The sequence below is a fragment of the Lepidochelys olivacea genome, assembly GCF_965140295.1.
Source record: "Lepidochelys olivacea isolate rLepOli2 genome assembly, chromosome: 6".
Classification (NCBI taxonomy): Eukaryota; Metazoa; Chordata; order Testudines; family Cheloniidae; genus Lepidochelys; species Lepidochelys olivacea.
Genome location: NC_140416.1, coordinates 30,602,316 through 30,621,956, shown reverse-complemented (window position 1 = coordinate 30,621,956; position 19,641 = coordinate 30,602,316). Strand labels below are relative to the sequence as shown.

Genomic DNA, 19,641 nt, shown 5'->3' with positions numbered 1-19,641 from the left:
TGTTTTTGACAAATATGGTGCTAGCAGGTGTGAACCATTGAGGTATCAAACTGTAATTATACATGTAAATAGTCACTTTCCATTTTTCAGAAAGATTTTTTTTAACGAAAGCTGAATATACTTAGCAAATGGTTAATTATTGGAGAGCAGCTACCTTAGTATGTGAGGTAAATAATATATCTTATGAACCATATTGCAAAAATGTGTTCAGCAGATGGAGCTATTCTTGTCCGTAGGGTTAACTCATTTTAGATATTTATTTAGAGTGGTACCAAAATCTGTTGGGTACTTTATCCAGGGGGAACCCCACCCACATAATTCCAGATTTTCCCCATTAGTCTGTAACAGCTGTAAGGGAGTAATTTCGAGAGTTTTTGAGTGGAGAAGTGAAAATCCTTGTGGCTGGTAGGCAGGGATTGGTAAAAATAAAAATTAAATTGATGGTCTGAGGCAATTGTCTAGAACAGTGGTTCGCAAACTTGTTCCGCTGCTTGTGCAGGGAAAGTCCCTGGCGGGCTGGGCCAGTTTGTTTACCTGCCGTGTCTGTAGATTCAGCCGATCGCGGCTTTTACTGGCCGCGGTTCACTGATCCAGGCCAATGGGAGCTGCTGGAAGCAGCCCGGGCCGAGGGATGTACTGGCCACTGCTTCCAGCAGCTCCCATTGGTCAGGCACAGCGAACCGTGGCCACTGGGAGCCACGATCAGCCGAACCTGCAGACATGGCAGGTAAACAAACTGGCTCGGCCCGCCAGGGGCTTTCCCTGCACAAGGGGCAGAACAAGTCTGGGAACCACTGGTCTAGAAAGAAACTTTGAAGTTGAGATTTGACAACTGTTAAGACTCTTGTGAAATTTTATCACAAGTATGCAGTAAAGGACATAGTTCATTTTAATTCTTTGTTTAATCTCATCATAATTATAGTGTTTAAATGCTTTATTTGCTCTTTCCTTTATATAAGCTTTCATTATTTACGGGTTTTATGTTGCATATTTATTTATTAGTCTGAGCTTTAAATGGCATTGAGTTCTGTCTTAATTGTTTTCTTTTCTGTTTTTGCATGCACGCTTTTATCATATCTGCTTACCGTACTTTTGCTTAACATGGGCTGTCTGATTGTTTGCTACAAACCTCTCCTGCCAGCATCTGGATTTTTCCTTGCCAGAGCTTCATTTGCAATTATATTTAGACTGGGACCAGCATGACTGGCTTTTCAGACCCTCTATAAAATCTGTGTCAGAGCTTTACTTGGTATGTCATATGTATAACATGACCTGTAGTCATGACATCAAAGATGCATAGTTAAATATATGTACTTCATAGTTCTTTAGACTGTTTCAGAAGGCAGATAAAGCGTGGATTTTTTGTTTTGTTTTTTCTGGCAAAAGGTGAACACTTTATTCATTATGATGTAGCAAGAGTAGGATTTCAGTCAATCACAATCCAGAACAATCAAATGCTGCCCTCTCACAAGTGTCACTGAAATACATATTGATCCATCCATCAGAATGCAGCAACATTAGCAGCACAGATCTTTTATGAGTCAAGGAAATCATTTTTCCTCTAAAATGTTGATGGTTCTTTTTTAGATTTGTAATATTGGAGCCTATTCATAATAAACTGCTGCTTCAGTTATCACACTCCTTCGCTTAGCTTCTGTCTTTAATCACCTGACAAAGCCATTTAGGGTATGTATGCATTGCAGTTAGATGCCCGCAGCTGGTCTGTGCCAGCTGGCTTGGACTCGGGCTAATGGGCTAATTAGGTGCCATGTAGATGTTCAGGCTCAGGCAGACTGTACTCTGGGACCCTCTTTCGGTGCAGCCCGAGCCAAAATGTCTACATTGCGGGTAAACAGCCCCTTAGCCCAAGCCAGCTGGCACGGGCCAGCTGCAGGTGTCTGATTGCAGTAGAGACATACCTTTACTGTCACACTTGCTCCTCCACCAAAAGCGTCATTACTTACCTGCAAAATAATCACATTTGGAAGGACTGTTTCACTGTGACAGTAATATCAAGTATGTATAGCTATAATTACACGCCTTTTTTAGAGGAGAAAAAGGAAAGACTTTGTAGTAGTGGAGGGAGAAATGAAAACTCTATGCATCCAAACGGGTTTGTGTTTGTGTTAATCAAAGACTCAACTGCATGCTGATGCTAGCTGGACAGTTTATATGGGATCTTAACTCAGTTAAATAATACAGTAAATCTCTTTATCCTTTTTAAAGGAGCATTCTTTTGAAAGATGGTGTGATCTTTTTCCCTTCTGGGCATGGGGGCAGCAAAGACAGATTGTTTGACACTGTGATTCGTAGCTACTGTATACCATTTTGTCACTCTTGTTTTTGGGTACATTTGTTTTTTCTATCTTTGTACAGAAGTATATCCAAGAAGCCAGGAATCTGGGCAGCACCATTCGTCAGCCTAAGCTGTCTAACCTCTCTCCATCGGTAATTGCACAAACAAACTGGAAATTTGTTGAAGGCTTACTGAAGGAATGCCGAAATAAGGTAACGTAGAGAACATGACTTCTCATCCCCACACCTTGCTGGGCTATAGTTAGTAAAACTAAACTCACCTTTTATACACACATGCGCACACCCTCAGATGTATGCATAATCTGAAACTGGTCTACACTGTCTCTTTTGGGGATTGTATGTCCCTTCAATAAATAAATGGAAGTAGTTTAGATATCCTGGAAAGATTGGAGACTTTTCCTGTTTGGAGATGTACTATAAAAACAAAATTATAGAAATAAGAAAGATCAGATGCTCTGGTAGGTCTCTGTTTTCCTGCCAGTCTAGGATTGTTCCCAGCCATACATTTTCTGGTGTATTGTCCAGTCTAGTTTTGAATGCTTCATTCTGAGAATATTTTTAAAATGTCCTACAAGAGAGAGAATACAGTGAAAATCTAGACACTGTATTTAATTGTTAAAATGAAGTGAGTTAACGAACTGCAGAAAACACCTTTTTCCTAAGAAATCTGGTCCCAATTTGTAAAATTATTTTGACTGATATATTTGAGTAAACATCATCAAAGTTGCTTTGCTGTTTCATATAACATTAAAGAGAATAACTCTTCCATAAACTCTTACTTAAATTCTTCCCTGAAGTCAACAGAGTTAATTTGGACTATCATGTATAATGCCTGGTAAAATCTATACATTTTTGTTATTCTTACTTACAAAAACTGAAATTGTGAATATGTAGGCACTCCAGATAATCTGTCTCTGTGCTTTGTTCTTTGTAGACCTTCACTTGGTATAAACTGGCATATCTCCATTGAAATAAATGGAAATACATTGATTTACACCAGCTGAGGATATGGCCCTTTGATTTTAACTCTTCCATTATGGGAGTAAGGCGCCATTGGATGTGAAAAGTTTGCAAGTAATAGAGATGTTGTTAGAATGTCCGGGAAAGAGGGGGGAAATGTATGAGATGCTTATGACTGTTGGCATGAGATACTTGCAACATTTCAGATGAGCCCATTAATTAGCTCTCCTTAGACATGGATGAATTAGAAAGATGTTTAAGAATAGCAGCAAAAATTATGAAAAATGATCTACGGTGAGAGATTAGGAGAAATGGATACATCCATAGAGAAAAGATGACATAGGAAGCATATGGTAAATGTCAGTGCTTGGGAGGTCATAACATAAAAAGGGTGAGGACTTTTCTGAAGGTGGTTAAGGACAGTGTATAAAGAAGTGATAGTTTGAAACTAAAAATAGAAAATGTAATTTGGTTTATTAGGAATGGTTTTTAGCTGCTGTTGCATTGTTTGTATGTGCCCTGTGAATAATAGCAGTGAGGTCAATTAGACAATGAAATAACTTGCACTGGGCATACTGAGAGGATAACCTGGCAATACCAGGTCACTGACGAACCATTTTCAGAGAGGTTCAAAAACAGACTATGGTAGATAAAACAGATTAATGTAATGTACTGTTACATCAAATGGATTAGATACCTAGAGCTGAAAAGTGATGCCTAGCTTCTAGGATGTGACAGGATTACGGTAGTTCCCAAGGTCAGTTTGAAGCAGATAATGAAAATTAAAGCATGGCTTTACTCTGCAAAGTGACTGTGTAAAAATGGCACTTCTCTTTTATTCAATAGATCTGTTCCTTTCGAATATTTGGTTATCCGATTTTTTTTAACTGCACTGGATTCTATTTTATCTTTTGCATCATCAACATACTTGTTAAGAGCCAGATTGTGGACTCTCAGTCATGAATAAAAATTTAGTTAATTACTGTGCTCATTTAGTCTAATACACAGTCTGTTGAAATCCATCGAAAAGCTCTCACTGATTTCAGTAGGTTTTGGATCAGGCCTGTTCTTCCACTGACTGCAATGGGACTATATGCAGCTTATGGTACTGCTCTTCATGATAGACTGCCCCTAAATTCCATTCATTTACACCTGTGTAAACCCTTGGAAGGAAAGAGTTGCCTAAATAACGCTGAGGACATAAGTCAAAGACCATGGCATTGCCCAGGTGTAAATGAGGGCCTAATTTGGTCTGCAGAACTTGATTACTTGAAAAGGTGCATGAGCTAGAAAAGAGACAACTAGAGTCTCAGATCTCTGGACAAGTTCTTCGTAGGAGGTATTTTCAAAAGCACTTATTAAAACTCACTGACTTTCAAAGTGGATTTTCAGGGGTGCTTGTGTAACTAAGAGTCTTATGTACTTTTGAAAATCCCACTCTCAATATTTTTATGATTGAACGGAGAACATTTGATACATGAATCACTGAGAGGCAATAAATATGGATGCTTATGTTTTATAAATGCATATAAAATACTTCGCTTTTATCATCTCTAGCTCTCACTCAAAGCACTGTCAAACCTGGCTAAATTATTATCTCTGCTTTATAGATAGGGCAGATTGAGGAAGTGAGAAATATAAGTGTCTTTCCCACAGTCTCACTAAATCTGACAGATCTAGAAATAGAAACCAGAAGAGCTGGGTTCTAATGTTCTATCCACAAAGCTACACAATGTTTGGCATATACATATTCTAAAGTACAGCCTCTCATATAACTCTGTTCTAGCCTATTGCAGTGAATAAATTATCCATTGCAAGGACTGTCTCATTATTTATGACTGTCATAGAACCCAGCACAGGGGCCCTGATCCTGACTGGCGACTTCGGAAGCTACCATAGTTCAAATGTTTAATAATAAACCTGTTTAAAAACCTGTTCATGAGGACAACTTCATATAGATATTGTTAGAATGGTAAAGTAAACCCGCTACAAGAATACATCTTTTTTGTGATGTGGCTGCCACCTGGCTGGATGAATGTGAGTTGTCTTCATCTGCTCGTGCCTCTATCCCTGCATTCACAGACAGCAGGTTCATTCTGACCTCTCCCCACCACTGCCGTCTCAGACGGAACTGCCGTTATCAGTCCATAGCAAGGGCAGGAGTGGCTGTGAACCTGGTCACTACAGGGGAGACAGCAGCATGCATGACACCCACAGACCGCTACAGCAGCCACCTGCAGACTCCAGGGACAAGTAGGACAGATTATATGTCCTCCTGGATACCCAGGAAAGGATTCCTCTTGGAAAAACAACATTCAGATGGGGGCTCACAGGAACAGCATGCTGACAGTAGGGTGTTCCCAAGTCTTTCTCAGCTTCACCCAGAGGAGACATAGCCTGGATAAATAGGACCATTCCTGTCTATCACAGAGAGTCCTTACAGCAGGGGTGGCCAACCTGAGCCTGAGAAGGAGCCAGAATTTACCAATGTACATTGCCAAAGAGCCACAGTAATATGTCAGCAGCCCCACGTTAGCTCCCCGCTCCCAGCGCCTCCCACCCACCGATCAGCACCTCCCCGCACCTCCCAATCAGCTGTTTTGTGGGGTGCAGGAGGCTCTGGCAGGGATGGGGGAGGAACGAGGGCACAGCAGGCTCAGGGGAGGGGGCGGGAAGGGATGGAGTGGGGACAGGGCCTGTGGCAGAGCCAGGGGTGGAGCAGTGAGCATCCCCCAGCACATTGGAAAGTTGGAGCCTGTTGCTCTAGCCCCAGAGTCGGTGCTTATACAAGGAGCCACATATTAACCTCTGAAGAGCCGCATGTGGCTCCGGAGCCAGAGGTTGGCCACCCCTGCCTTACACCTTCCTTTCTCAGTGAGAGGGCTCCCTGGCTACCTTCTCTGTTTTAGGGGACTGTGCCACAGCTAGAGGGTAGCAAGAGCCTCATTCTTTTCACTGTCTCCATTTCAGATAGGGAGCTTTCTGAAGAGAACAAGCTAATTTTGAATCTGGTTTGCTCGTCCCTGTCCACCTTGCTACTGCTCAGGAACCCCCAAGAGGGTCACTCTAGAGGAATAGGGTTACTTAAAGGCTGTCAGGTGATCAATACTGGTGATGCCACGTAATGGAGGACTATTGGTGAAATAAGAGAAACGTGTTTTGGCACTAGCTTGTCAAGGGTACAGTATAAGCCCAATTGTATTATCACTCTGTTACTATTGTAAAGGAATTTAAAGACTGTGAAGGATCGTAGCAGTTCCTGGTGTGTAAGAATAACTTTTTTTTTTGCCATCTTCTTTTCAAGACCAAGAGGATGCTGGTTGAAAAAATGGGTCGAGAAGCTGTGGAACTAGGTCATGGTGAGGTGAACATCACAGGTGTAGAAGAGAATACGTTAATAGCCAGTCTTTGTGATCTCTTAGAAAGGATATGGAGTCATGGTCTACAGGTCAAACAGGTAAATAATGGTATTTCACAGAATTTACAACTTTACAGCCATTTTTTCACTGTTTCTTTTTTAATTTAATTTTTTTCAATTCTATTCTATACTCTTAAAATTCAACAATTCTGGTACCGAGCTAATCCCCCCCCTGCTCAAAGTATAGTATACAATTGTACTCTCAGGGATGACTTTCTGAATGCCTGCTTACTATTTTATTTGTCTGTTTACAGAATAATAGTTTTTATCTATTTATCTATCCATTTTTAATGTTCTCTCTTACTGTAGCTGTGCGGACTTAAGAGCTTGCAGTTTGTCATGCTATTAACTGGTTATGGGATGTGGGGATTTGTCCTCAAGCACGGTAGCTTAATTTACAAAACTATAAACCCCCTTTTTTCCCCTTTCTTTTGTTTGTTCTCACTAAGCATGGTACATATTTAGAGGTGGTCAATTGACGTTTACAAGGCCTCTAGCTAGCCACTTTTCTTTTATTATAGAGCTCCAGCTGTTTGGGCTCTCCTGTGAGAGTAGACAGCATGGGAGATGTTGTTTCTTCCTCCTTTCCCCTGTGTGTGTGGGGAGGGGGAAAGGGACTTGAATGCTGATTTGTTTAAAGGAAGTATTTCGCAGAGTAAATACGTTTAATCCAGGCAGCCTTAATCCAATTGCTCTGTCCTCTGCATCCGTGCCGCCATTGCCTAAATCTGCTCTCATTCAGACTATAACAGTAGTTTCTCTATGTGAAGGTATATCGTCTGACTCTCCCCTTCCCTCTTGTATACTACTTAGGATAGAAGCTGTACTACTTTCATCCTAGAAGACAGAGCATCAGTATACTCTGCTTCAACTCAGATTTGGGCCTTTCAGACAACCAGGCGGCCAACCCCACATAAGGTTAATGCTTTGGATTGATTGCAGATGTTGGCAAACAGTGCTGAACGGTCTGTTGTGGTAGAATAATTAGAGGTCTGATGCAGGAAGTGCAGTGCATCTAACGCTGTGATCCAAAGTAAAAGCACTACTAATCCGACATGTACTCTGGCCTCTATTAAAATTGTGAAAGTCTATTTATAAATTGATTTGTCCAATAATGAGCCAATTCCTTCTCAGCAGACCATAGTAATGAAGATGGCTTCCCTCCCCCACCCCATGCTTTTGCCTGTTTCCCTGCTGATCGATCTGTTTCGTTCCACATAGCTACCAACTGGTTCTTTCATGTGTTGTTAAACTCTACACCCATCAACTGACCAAATCCCACCTCCTGCCTCAACTGATCCAGTATGATCATGCAATGTAGGATCTAGTGACCTTGTCAGTCTGGTCCAGCCTAAACGTATATGAAGACCTTGTTTTTTTCCCCTCCTTCCTTTGTGCTGTCTCCTTCTCCTCTTTATACTTGTAACTTGCATCATCATTACTCTCCTCTAACTGTCCAAATAGTAACGTGATGGTGAAAGAAACAGGCAGATGCATACAGTATGATTTCTTCTCAGTACTCACTGGTATTGCTGTTTCCATATTCTGTATTCATATTGCTTATTTGCCTTCTTCAGAGGTGTTCCAGCACTGGGAGCATATGCTATCCTCGGCAGTTGCTGTACTGAGTTGCCAGAACGTATCTGAGTGTGCATTTGTTTCCCCCCAGAAATAGTATTTTGGCTGTGACCATCTCCCTGAATGATTTTCATACCTGTCCTTTTGCAAGGCCCATTGTACATTTCGGTTTCCACAATGGACCTTCCAGATACACTAATGAGAAAACAGACTTCTTGGGGGTGGGGGGGGACGGGATGACTTTTTGTTATGTTCTCAGGAAACACATTTTTGAAAGCAGATTTCCTTACACTGTCATAACTGAGACATATTTACTGCTTTATATTTTAGAAACCTACCACCATAATTTGTGTGGGAATAATACCTTGGAATAAATCCCTTCTAGGTCTGTATATCAGAGACACTAATTCTCCCTGTCCACATCACTTGCAGAACTGAACAAGTTGGGCTAGATTTTTAAAGTCGACTTTTCTTTTTGCACCTGCAGAATTCACCCCTCAATTATTTGCACCCTGACAATCAGCTGTTTAGATGTTTTAAATGACATCAGTGGTGCCTACTGACTGCAGGTGCAAATAGGTAACCCCCCCAATAAAGCCAAGATTTGACAGCCCTTTTGCTGTACAAACAGCTTCTCTTTTTGAACAACAATAATATCCTTATAAATATGCAAAAAACTTTCTAATCTACTCATTTAGCAGAAACATATGATTCCCAATCCTTTCCTGGAATTCCCAATTAACTGTTAGCTTCCTAAAGGAATCTGTTACTTACAAATCATTTACTGAGGAAGTGCATCCAATCAATGTACTGGATAGTCCCTATTTGGTTATTGGTGCCTTCTGTGACTTCAGTAGCACTTGATTTGTCATTCACAAATAGCTTTAGGGTGAACTTGAGAATCTCTTTGTTTGTGATGAGTCTGTGATAAATCTCACCACCTCACCTTTTAGCGTTTCCTGACCCTTTTTAGGAAGCCAGCATATTGACTAAAAGTATATATTTTACCTTTGGCTTACAGTGTCCTAAATACTGCATTCTGAATGTTGTCCTTTAAAATTTCTTTACTATCTATAAAAACAGCATCAAACTTTATTTGAAATTCTTTATTTTCCTGCATGTGGGGTTTTGTTTTGTTTTGTTTGTTTTTACATTTGTAATGAGGCCCTTCGCTCTCTTTGCTAGAGGAACTTGGAAAAATCTTTGGAGGACCTGAAAAAGTAGCTTTCAAACTCCACCATCAGCTTGGATAGACTGTTGTAGACTCAGGGCTGGGGTAGACTGAAAAGTTCCACTGGTATAGCTACATCTCTCAGGGATGTGAAAAATTTACACCCCTGCGAGACGTATCTATGCCCACCTAGCTCCTGGTGTAGACAGCACTAGGTTGATGGAAAAAATCTTCCTTTGACCTAGCTATTGTTTCTTGGGGTGGTTGGTTAACTACAGTGACGGAAGGGGTTCTCCCGTTGCGGTAGTGAGTGTCTACATTGAATAGCTATGGCAGTGCAACTGCAGCTGTGCTGCTGTAGTGTTTTAAGTGTAGACATAGCCAAAGAGTCTGCCCTGTCCGATTGTGCATCTCTTTCCCATTCGGTGGGTGAGATAGCTACAAACTCAGGTTACAGGGTCATGAGACATCACTCTGTAGTACACATCACTTTATAGTATGTATTTAAATAAATGTTTTGGTCACATCTTGATAAACAATGAGAAGTGACGCTCAGCTGATTTGTTCAGTTACTGGAATCTGTAGGTCCAGCTAGTTTCTTTCTTTAAAAAAACACCAAGAGCGGATATGCAGGACAGTTCCTTTTACAAATCATTTACACTTCTCCTTTTGTTCTACTGTCCTTTTTCCAGCTTTTTACCTCCTCCTACCTCTTTAGTTTCTTGGTTTTTTTTCTTTTTTATCAATGATATCGATAGGGAAAACAAAACATCTTTAGAGCAAACTGTTGTTGTAAATGTTACTTTTAGTGTTTTTTAATTTTCAGTTTTTATTAAACTCAACAGACATTCATTTATTTGCATTGTTAAATACAATGTTACCAATCAATTTTTTTTTAATTTTAGGGAAAATCTGCTTTGTGGTCTCACTTATTACATTACCAAGAAAATAGGCAGAGAAAGCCCACTTCAGGAAGCTTCAGTACCTCAGGTAACGTTGGCTTATATTACAGAAGGGTTTTCAGAAGTACTAGTTGAACTCCTCTAAAAATGGTCAAAATGTCCAAATTACTAGGTTTTAGTCTCTTCAAACCAATTCCAAATTATGCACATCAAGCAGAATACTATAATTCTCCACTGCTCCAGGTTTTAGAGGATGAGATTTACTATGATGATGATGTCATTTTCACATAACTGTTGAGACTGATTTGTTGACTGTAGTATTTACATGGGGTAGACTTGTTTTCCAATTGTTTTGTGTAGGATTTCTTGTTCAAGACTGGTATCCTGTTAACTGGTGCTTGGTGTCCTACCAATACATGATGTTTCAGAGACAGGCCAAAAATAAATCTGTTTGATACACCTAGCCAATCATGCAGTGATGTACATAAGGTGAAAGATCCCTTTCTAACCCATGAAATAGTCATCCTTTGCTGTGAAGCATGATTTTTCTTTACCCCTTCTTAAACATGCGTAGATGCATTACTGAGTGTGAAATTATCCATCCTGTTTTAAAATCCAAACACAACATAAATAGGGTTTCAGTAATATGCTGTATGTATAACTTTTACTGGTGGTACCTAATATGTAGTTAAATATAATTAACTATACTTATAGGTAGGAACACATGGGAAGCTTATAATTTCTTTCATATTAATAGAGTGGGGAACTAAGTATTTCTTCCTCTACAACGGGGGTTCTCAACTGGGGGTCAGGACCCCTCAGGGGGTCACAAGGGTATTACATGGGGGGGCGCGAGCTGTCAGCCTCCACCCTAAACCCTGCTTTGGCTCCAGCATTTATAATGGTGTTAAGTTTATAAACCAGTGTTTTTAATTTATAAGGGGGGGGTGCACTCAGAGGCTTGCTATGTGAAAGGGGTCACCAGTACAATAGTTTGAGGACCACTGCTCTACAATATAAGTTCCCTTATGCAGTGTAAATACCCTCCATTTAGTGTAAAATTTGCTTTCAGCAAACAGGTATCTTTTGAAAAAAAAAGAGAAAGTACAATAATACACTTAAGTCAGTGCATTACAAATGTGGGTGAAGCTCTTTAGTTACCATTTTACCGAAGGAGAAACTGAGGCACAGACAGCTGTTAGCGCCAAATTCTTTGCCCAAATTCAGTCAGTATGCCAGCAGAGAATTTGACCCTTAGTAACCCGTCCGTGCATGGTCATTCAGGTAGTCAAAGGCAGAGCAGTGAATAGAACCTAGGTCTCCTGATTCCCATTCTGGTGCCCTGGGTTCGAAAGTAACTGCTGATCCTGTGCTCTCCAGCTTGAGACTGAGAGCAGGTGATTGCTCACAGTATAGTGTTTGAAGTATGATATAGAGGTGGCATTGTTTGTTTAGCATTTAAATTGCAGATTTTGGGTTCTTGTATTACCCATTTCTGTGTTTTAAGACTGATGCATTGGATATATTGTATGCATATCATTTAACCCCGAATTCTCCAAAGTCAATAATGCCAACTTGTTTTAGCTCATTTGGGAAGGAAGTGAAGAACTCGTTTTAGAAAATAATACTTCAGTGATAAATAGTCTGTTTAGATCCCACTCTTTGGTCTCACGCCAATCCTGGATATGTCAAAGCTTATTAATATGTCCTAGTGCTGAGCATATTATGAGTTGCCTGAACATCTCAGTATACCGACAGTCAATGTTTTTCCATGGATTTAATATACTGCCATAGTCAGCACTGATTTGTGCCATAATGTTTTCACAAAACCATGTGTCACTGACAACAGAAAAGTATGCGGCCAGGTACCATTTCTGGATTCGAGGGAAAACCATTTCTCTCAAGATGTTATTAAATACTTCCGTTGTGTTACTGGCACAAAGTGTTGTTTAAATATTACTTTTAAATCTTTGAATTATTTTTCCATTGATTAAAAAAATATTCTGCTTGCTTTAGGAGTACTTCTCGATTCAGAAAGGAGGAAGTCGGATGCCAGCCCAGCCATGTCGCCCCTGAGGATCTCTCTCATTCAGGATATGAGGTTAGTGTGGGGCAGTAAAAGAAATCCTAAAGATCTGTGTGTTCATTCCTATGTAAGTAACTAGTGTAAAAGGTTTACTTCAATAACATTGGAAGAAAGTATAATTCTGAATGGCTCATGTGAGTTTTGTATGGTCACTATCTTCATTCTGAGTGAACCTGAGCTCTGCCACAAAATAGGCTCAATTAATGTAAATAATGAAAATCACCCTCTCTTATTGTCCTCCATAAAGTCTGTTATGAAGGAAAAGGGGATGAAAGGACTTTCATCAATAATCCTTGGAAAGACTAAGATAATTTCATGATATGAAGAACTGTGGATTATAAAGGCCAACTTTGGTATATCAAGGCTCAAACTTGCTTGGTTGTAGTTCCTGGTTGTGCAGTTGATGTGTTTTAACTGGAAGAGATGCTTGCTCAACTGGAAAAGCAATGCGCTTCAGCTGGAAGAAATTGCTAAGTTATTTACCAAAGATTATAGTGAAACCCTTTCAATGGCCTGAGTGAAAACTTGCTTCACACTGAGGGAACCATACGCCTACAGTATCTCCACTGTAATACTCATTGGCTTATAACTATAGCTGGACACTTTTTAAAAAATCTCCTTCCTTGTCTGTCTTCTGAGCTGTCTCCGTGGTATCTTATCTCTGAGATCGGGGGACAGGGTCATATCTACCCAATCACTATGGAACTGGTTGGGCAGTTCTGAACTCCTCCCTATTTCCCGATGAACCTCAGAGTGTTTTGGCTGGGCATTGGCCATTGCATGTACTTAGAGTGTGAAAGCCAGTGCCAGAAAAATATGAAACTCAAAACTGAAAATACATCTTTTTTGTACTTGCCATTTTCTAGTAACAAACACCTTTTCAGACTTGAAGATGGATTAATTCTGAGGCCTGGTAGCTCTGCTATCGATTTCCTCTGTGGTGTTGGCAGATAACTTAGCTTGTCTGTGTATCCCTCTCTGTAAAATTGGTATGATCCCTACCACAGAGTTCTAGGAGTTAGTTGTTTGATCTCTTCAGTTGAAAAGCATGATGTAATGCAGATTCCCATAATTTCTTCTCTTAATCATGATTAGTTCAAAGTCTCCACTGCACTTGCACCTGATTCATACTTGAATATTTTCAGTTTAAATTTATCAGCGTGCAATGCTAATGCATAAGGCTTATTGAACAACTGAAATGGACTAAATACTTTGGAACAGGGTCTATAAAATATGGGAGATAATTTTGCAATTAATAAATCTAGTGACAGGAGTTGTGTATTTTAAGCAAATAATAAGGTTTTACATTTTTAATATAGATAGTTATAGTTTCCTCTGGACTGTTTAAAGAAAAAAAAAAGTTTGAAACCTGGATTGACCAGCAATCAGAAGATGCTCTTTAATAAAGCTGCATGGATTGGATGTTTCTGTGAAATGCTATTTGTCTGACTGCAGGTCATACTGTTTTTTTTTTTCTTTTTAAACAAAACAAAACTTTAATTTATTCATTTTTTTTAAAGGTTTTCCTTTCCTTGGAGTTTTTCCAGGTTAACCGTAACATTTTGGAGAGGGGGAAGTAAACTGAATTTATTCAAAGAACGTGATCTTACCTGTAATATGTATGTAAAATATGGGCACAAAGCATTGTGACTGCAGTTTTAGAGGACAAGCTGAAACTCTCTTTAGAGTTTGCCCTAAAGTTATTTATTTTTTTGTGTTGTGGTAGCACCTAGAGTCTCCAGTCAGGATCAAGACTGCATTGTGCCAGGCTCTGTAGGTGAGGCATGGGTCACTTGCAGGTTTAAACTAGTATAAATGGTGAATTCTTTCTGAAGTCTTTAAACCATGATTTGAGAATGGCAGTAACTCAGCCAGAGGTTATGAGTCTATTACAGGAGTGGTGTGCAGGAGGTCAGACTAGATGATCAAGAGGGGGGAGGGATAGCTCAGTGGTTTGAGCATTGGCCTGCTAAACCCAGGGTTGTGAGTTCAATCCCTGAGGGGGCCATTTAGGGATCTGGGCCAAAAATTGGGGATTGGTCTTGCTTTGAGCAGGGGGTTGGACTAGATGACCTCCTGAGGTCCATTCCAACCCTGATATTCTATGGTTCTTCTGACCTTAAAGTCTGAGTCTGTAAGGACAAGAGTGAGCCTTAAATCATTGTGAGGTAATGGGATGGTCTAGAATCCTGAAAATAGGCCACTGCAGTACAGATACTTCCCTTTCTGTCTTGCATTCCTCTTTAACCAGAGGACTTAGATAATGAATTATATTAATTTATGGCCCTCTCTTTTTTCCAGCAGTTGTCAAGATATGAAATATTGTAAGGCAAAATTCCTTCCCCAGCCCTGCTTGATGTGAAAAATCTGAAAGGATGATGTGGAGATACTATTAATCAACATCTGATTATCTTTGTTTTCCTTTTTAGGCATATCCAGAATATTGGTGAGATCAAAACAGACGTTGGCAAGGCGAGGGCCTGGGTTCGACTGTCCATGGAAAAGAAGTTACTCTCCAGACATTTAAAACAGCTTCTTTCAGATCTTGAACTTACAAAGTAAGTCTACTTATCCTAAATAGAACTTTTAAAAATCAAACCTGTTTTATAATTGTTCAGCTTTAAAAACGCAAACTTGCCCAGACTCGTATCTGTTTAACAGTGCAATCAGGAGTTACAGTGATGGAGCTAACAAGCCATTCATAGCACCAGACATGTTTGAGAGGAAGGAAGGTCTGTGGCTAAGGCCCTGGACTGGGACTCAGGAGAGCTGCGTGCAGTTCTCAGCTCTGCTATAGACTTCCTGTGACCTTAGGCAGTCACTTAGGCCACGGTCTCCAAATGTAACTAGTGATTTTGGGTGCCCAACCTGAGACATCCTGAGTGGTTAAATCAATTGGGACTCAAGTGTGTGCTTCAGTTTGTTAAGGTGCTTTGAATCAGGGCCTTTGTGCGTTGGGTCTTTGTACATCAGCCCTCACATGTGTAAAACTGGAATATTTCCTTTTTCCCCAAGGATTCTCGCTCTGTGTCTATACAGAGCCTGGCACAATGCAGCCTTGATCTTGACTAGGGACTCTAGGTGCTACCACAATACAAAAAAATAAATAACTTCAGGGCAAACTCTGAAGAGAGTTTCAGCTTGTCCTCTAAAACTGCAGTCACAACGCTGTGTGCCCATGTTTTTCACATCCTAGTTATGCAGTTATTCAGTATTAGCATGGGATTGAATAAACTGTTTGGACTCTGAAGGAAGATAGAAGTGGTGGGTGGAAATTGGTACTGTGGGTTACAGTACCGGTTTGTGCCTTGACACTACCTCTTTTCATAGAGAGCCAACGTGGCTGCCATAGTTAAGGGATGAGGGGGAAATAAAACACACAAACACACACACATTAAAGGAGAAACTAAGTATAGTATTTAAGTATAACAAGCACCAGGATTTCATTAATCAGTATCACTTATTTAGAGAAAATGTGTGTAGGTAAGCCCTTGCAGTTGGGAGTCATGGTGCAATGCTAAGGACCAGAGCTGAATACATTAGTGCTTGATGTGTAGGCATGGCCTGATTCCCTGACATCAAAGTAATTTGTTAAAACTGGCAACATTTATCCATGTGGAACAAGTAACAGGATTTAAAAGAAGATGCTCAAAAGCACTTGCCTATGTGTTGCTTCTTAGTGAAACAGATACTAATTTTCTAGATGTAGCTCAAAATGAGAGAAACAAAAATACAAATATGTACTCAAAATGGAGAGTGACGTGCAGATGAACTGCTTACATATAGACAGGTTTCAGAGTAACAGCCGTGTTAGTCTGTATTCGCAAAAAGAAAAGGAGTACTTGTGGCACCTTAGAGACTAACCAATTTATTTGAGCATAAGCTTTCGTGAGCTACAGCTCACTTCATCGGATGCATACTGTGGAAACTGCAGAAGACATTATATACACACAGAGACCATGAAACAATACCTCCTCCTACCCCATTCTCCTGCTGGTAATAGCTTATCTAAAGTGATCACTCTCCCTACAATGTGCATGATAATCAAGGTGGGCCATTTCCAGCACAAATCCAGGTTTTCTCACCCCCCCCCACACACACACACAAACACAAACTCACTCTCCTGCTGGTAATAGCTCATCCAAACTGACCACTCTCCTTACAATGTGTATGATAATCAAGGTGGGCCATTTCCAGCATAAATCCAAGTTTAACCAGAACGTCACGGGGAGGGGGGGGGGAGGAAAAAACAAGGGGAAATAGGCTACCTTGCATAATGACTTAGCCACTCCCAGTCTCTCTTTAAGCCTAAATTAATAGTATCCAATTTGCAAATGAATTCCAATTCAGCAGTTTCTCGCTGGAGTCTGGATTTGAAGTTTTTTTGTTTTAAGATAGCGACCTTCATGTCTGTAATTGCGTGACCAGAGAGATTGAAACCTGGAAATCCTGGGCGCCCCATCATCTCAGGCATTGGCACCCTGACAGCAGGATTGTCTGGCTATGTAGACTCCCTCCTCAGGCCATACACTACCAGCACTCTCAGCTATCTTCGAGACACCACTGACTTCCTGAGGAAACTGCAATCCATCGGTGATCTTCCTGATAACACCATCCTGGCCACTATGGATGTAGAAGCCCTCTACACCAACGTTCCACACAAAGATGGACTACAAGCCGTCAAGAACACTATCCCCAATAATGTCACGGCTAACCTGGTGGCTGAACTGTGTGACTTTGTCCTTACCCATAACTATTTTACATTTGGGGACAATGTATACCTTCAGATCAGCGGCACTGCTATGGGTACCCGCATGGCCCCACAGTATGCCAACATTTTTATGGCTGATTTAGAACAACGCTTCCTCAGCTCTCGTCCCCTAACGCCCCTACTCTACTTGCGCTATATTGATGACATCTTCATCATCTGGACCCATGGAAAAGAAGCCCTTGAGGAATTCCACCATGATTTCAACAATTTCCATCCCACCATCAACCTCAGCCTGGTCCAGTCCACACAAGAGATCCACTTCCTGGACACTACAGTGCTAATAAACAATGGTCACATAAACACCACCTATACCGGAAACCTACTGACTGCTATTCCTACCTACATGCCTCCAGCTTTCATCCAGACCACACCACACGATCCATTGTCTACAGCCAAGCTCTGCGATACAACCGCATTTGCTCCAACCCCTCAGATAGAGACAAACACCTACAAGATCTCTATCAAGCATTCTTAGAACTACAATACCCACCTGCGGAAGTGAAGAAACAGATTGATAGAGCCAGAAGAGTTCCCAGAAGTCACCTGCTACAGGACAGGCCTAACAAGGAAAATAACAGAACCCCACTAGCCGTCACCTTCAGCCCCCAACTAAAACCCTTCCAGCACAGTATTAAGGATCTACAACCTATCCTGAAGGATGACCCAACACTCTCACAAATCTTGGGAGACAGGCCAGTCCTTGCCTACAGACAGCCCCCCCAACCTGAAGCAAATACTCACCAACAACCACATACCACACAACAGAACCACTAACCTAGGAACCTATCCTTGCAACAAAGCTCGTTGCCAACTGTGCCCACATCTCTATTCAGGGGACACCATCACAGGGCCTAATAACATCAGCCACACTATCAGAGGCTCGTTCACCTGCACATCCACCAATGTGATATATGCCATAATGTGCCAGCAATGCCCCTCTGCCATGTACATTGGTCAAACTGAACAGTCTCTACGTAAAAGAATAAATGGACACAAATCAGATGTCAAGAATTATAACATTCATAAACCAGTCGGAGAACACTTCAGTCTCTCTGGTCACGCAATTACAGACATGAAGGTCGCTATCTTAAAACAAAAAAACTTCAAATCCAGACTCCAGCGAGAAACTGCTGAATTGGTATTCATTTGCAAATTGGATAATATTAATTTAGGCTTAAAGAGAGACTGGGAGTGGCTAAGTCATTATGCAAGGTAGCCTATTTCCCCTTGTTTTTTCCTACCCCCCCCCCCCAGACGTTCTGGTTAAACTTGGATTTATGCTGGAAATGGCCCACCTTGATTATCATACACATTGTAAAGAGAGTGGTCACTTTGGATAAGCTATTACCAGCAGGAGAGTGGGGTGGGAGGAGGTATTGTTTCATGGTCTCTGTGTATATTATTTCTTCTGCAGTTTCCACAGTATGCATCCGATGAAGTGAGCTGTAGCTCACGAAAGCTTATGCTCAAATAAATTGGTTAGTCTCTAAGGTGCCACAAGTACTCCTTTTCTTTTTGCTTACATATAAGCAGGCATCAGTAGTAAGTAATCTTGAGTGCCTGTTTGTACATTTTTAGATGCTCTAGTTAGAGAAGGATTAGAGCATTCCAGTCAGCACAGATGAGCAGTGTGTTAAACAAGGCCATTTCAGCTCTTTAGAGGGGGGACTTCCATGTGAATTGCTGCACTGAACATAACCATGCAATGTGACAGGTTTCAGAGTAGCAGCCATGTTAGTCTGTATTCGCAAAAAGAAAAGGAGTACTTGTGGCACCTTAGAGACTAACAAATTTATTTGAGCATAAGCTTTTGTGAGCTACGGCTCACTACATCAGATGCATGCAGTGGAAAATACAGTGTGGAGATTTATATACATAGAGAACATGAAACAATGGGTGTTACCATACACACTGTAACAAAAGTGATCACTTAAGGTGAGCTATTACCAGCAGGAGAGCAGGGGGGACGGGGACGACCTTTTGTAGTGATAATCAAGGTGGGCCATTTCCAGCAGTTGACAAGAACGTCTGAGGAACAGTGGGGGGTGGGGCGGGGAATAAACATGGGGAAATAGTTTTACTTTGTGTAATGACCCATCCACTCCCAGTCTCTATTCAAGCCTAAGTTAATTGTATCCAGTTTGCAAATTAATTCCAATTTAGCAGTCTCTCGTTGGAGTCTGTTTTTGAAGTTTTTTTGTTGAAGAATTGCCACTTTTAGGTCTGTAATTAAGTGACCAAAGAGATTGAAGTGTTCTTCGACAGGTTTTTGAATGTTATAATTCTTGACGTCTAATTTGTGTCCATTTATTCTTTTACGTAGAGTCTGTCCAGTTTGACCAATGTACATGGCAGAGGGGCATTGCTGGCACTTGATGGCATATAACACATTGGTAGATGTGCAGGTGAACGAGCCTCTGATAGTGTGACTGATGTGAT

At 40.8% G+C, this 19,641-nt stretch overlaps 1 protein-coding gene across 4 annotated transcripts in view; it reads left to right on the top strand.

Annotated features, from left to right (window-relative positions):
- The window catches only part of DENND5A (DENN domain containing 5A), a 119,827-nt gene that overhangs the window by 78,789 nt on the left and 21,397 nt on the right, over window positions 1–19,641 (top strand). For 2 of the 4 annotated variants that reach the window (XM_084632701.1, XM_084632700.1), the window contains 6 exons: window positions 2,377–2,508; window positions 6,581–6,733; window positions 7,508–7,612; window positions 10,349–10,433; window positions 12,362–12,446; window positions 14,861–14,989. In XM_084632701.1, coding sequence (XP_084488827.1) covers window positions 2,377–2,508; window positions 6,581–6,733; window positions 7,508–7,612; window positions 10,349–10,433; window positions 12,362–12,446; window positions 14,861–14,989 — 689 coding nt within the window. The remainder of the gene's footprint in view (window positions 1–2,376; window positions 2,509–6,580; window positions 6,734–7,507; window positions 7,613–10,348; window positions 10,434–12,361; window positions 12,447–14,860; window positions 14,990–19,641) is intronic. The other 2 variants (XM_084632703.1, XM_084632702.1) reach the window with 1 other exon arrangement.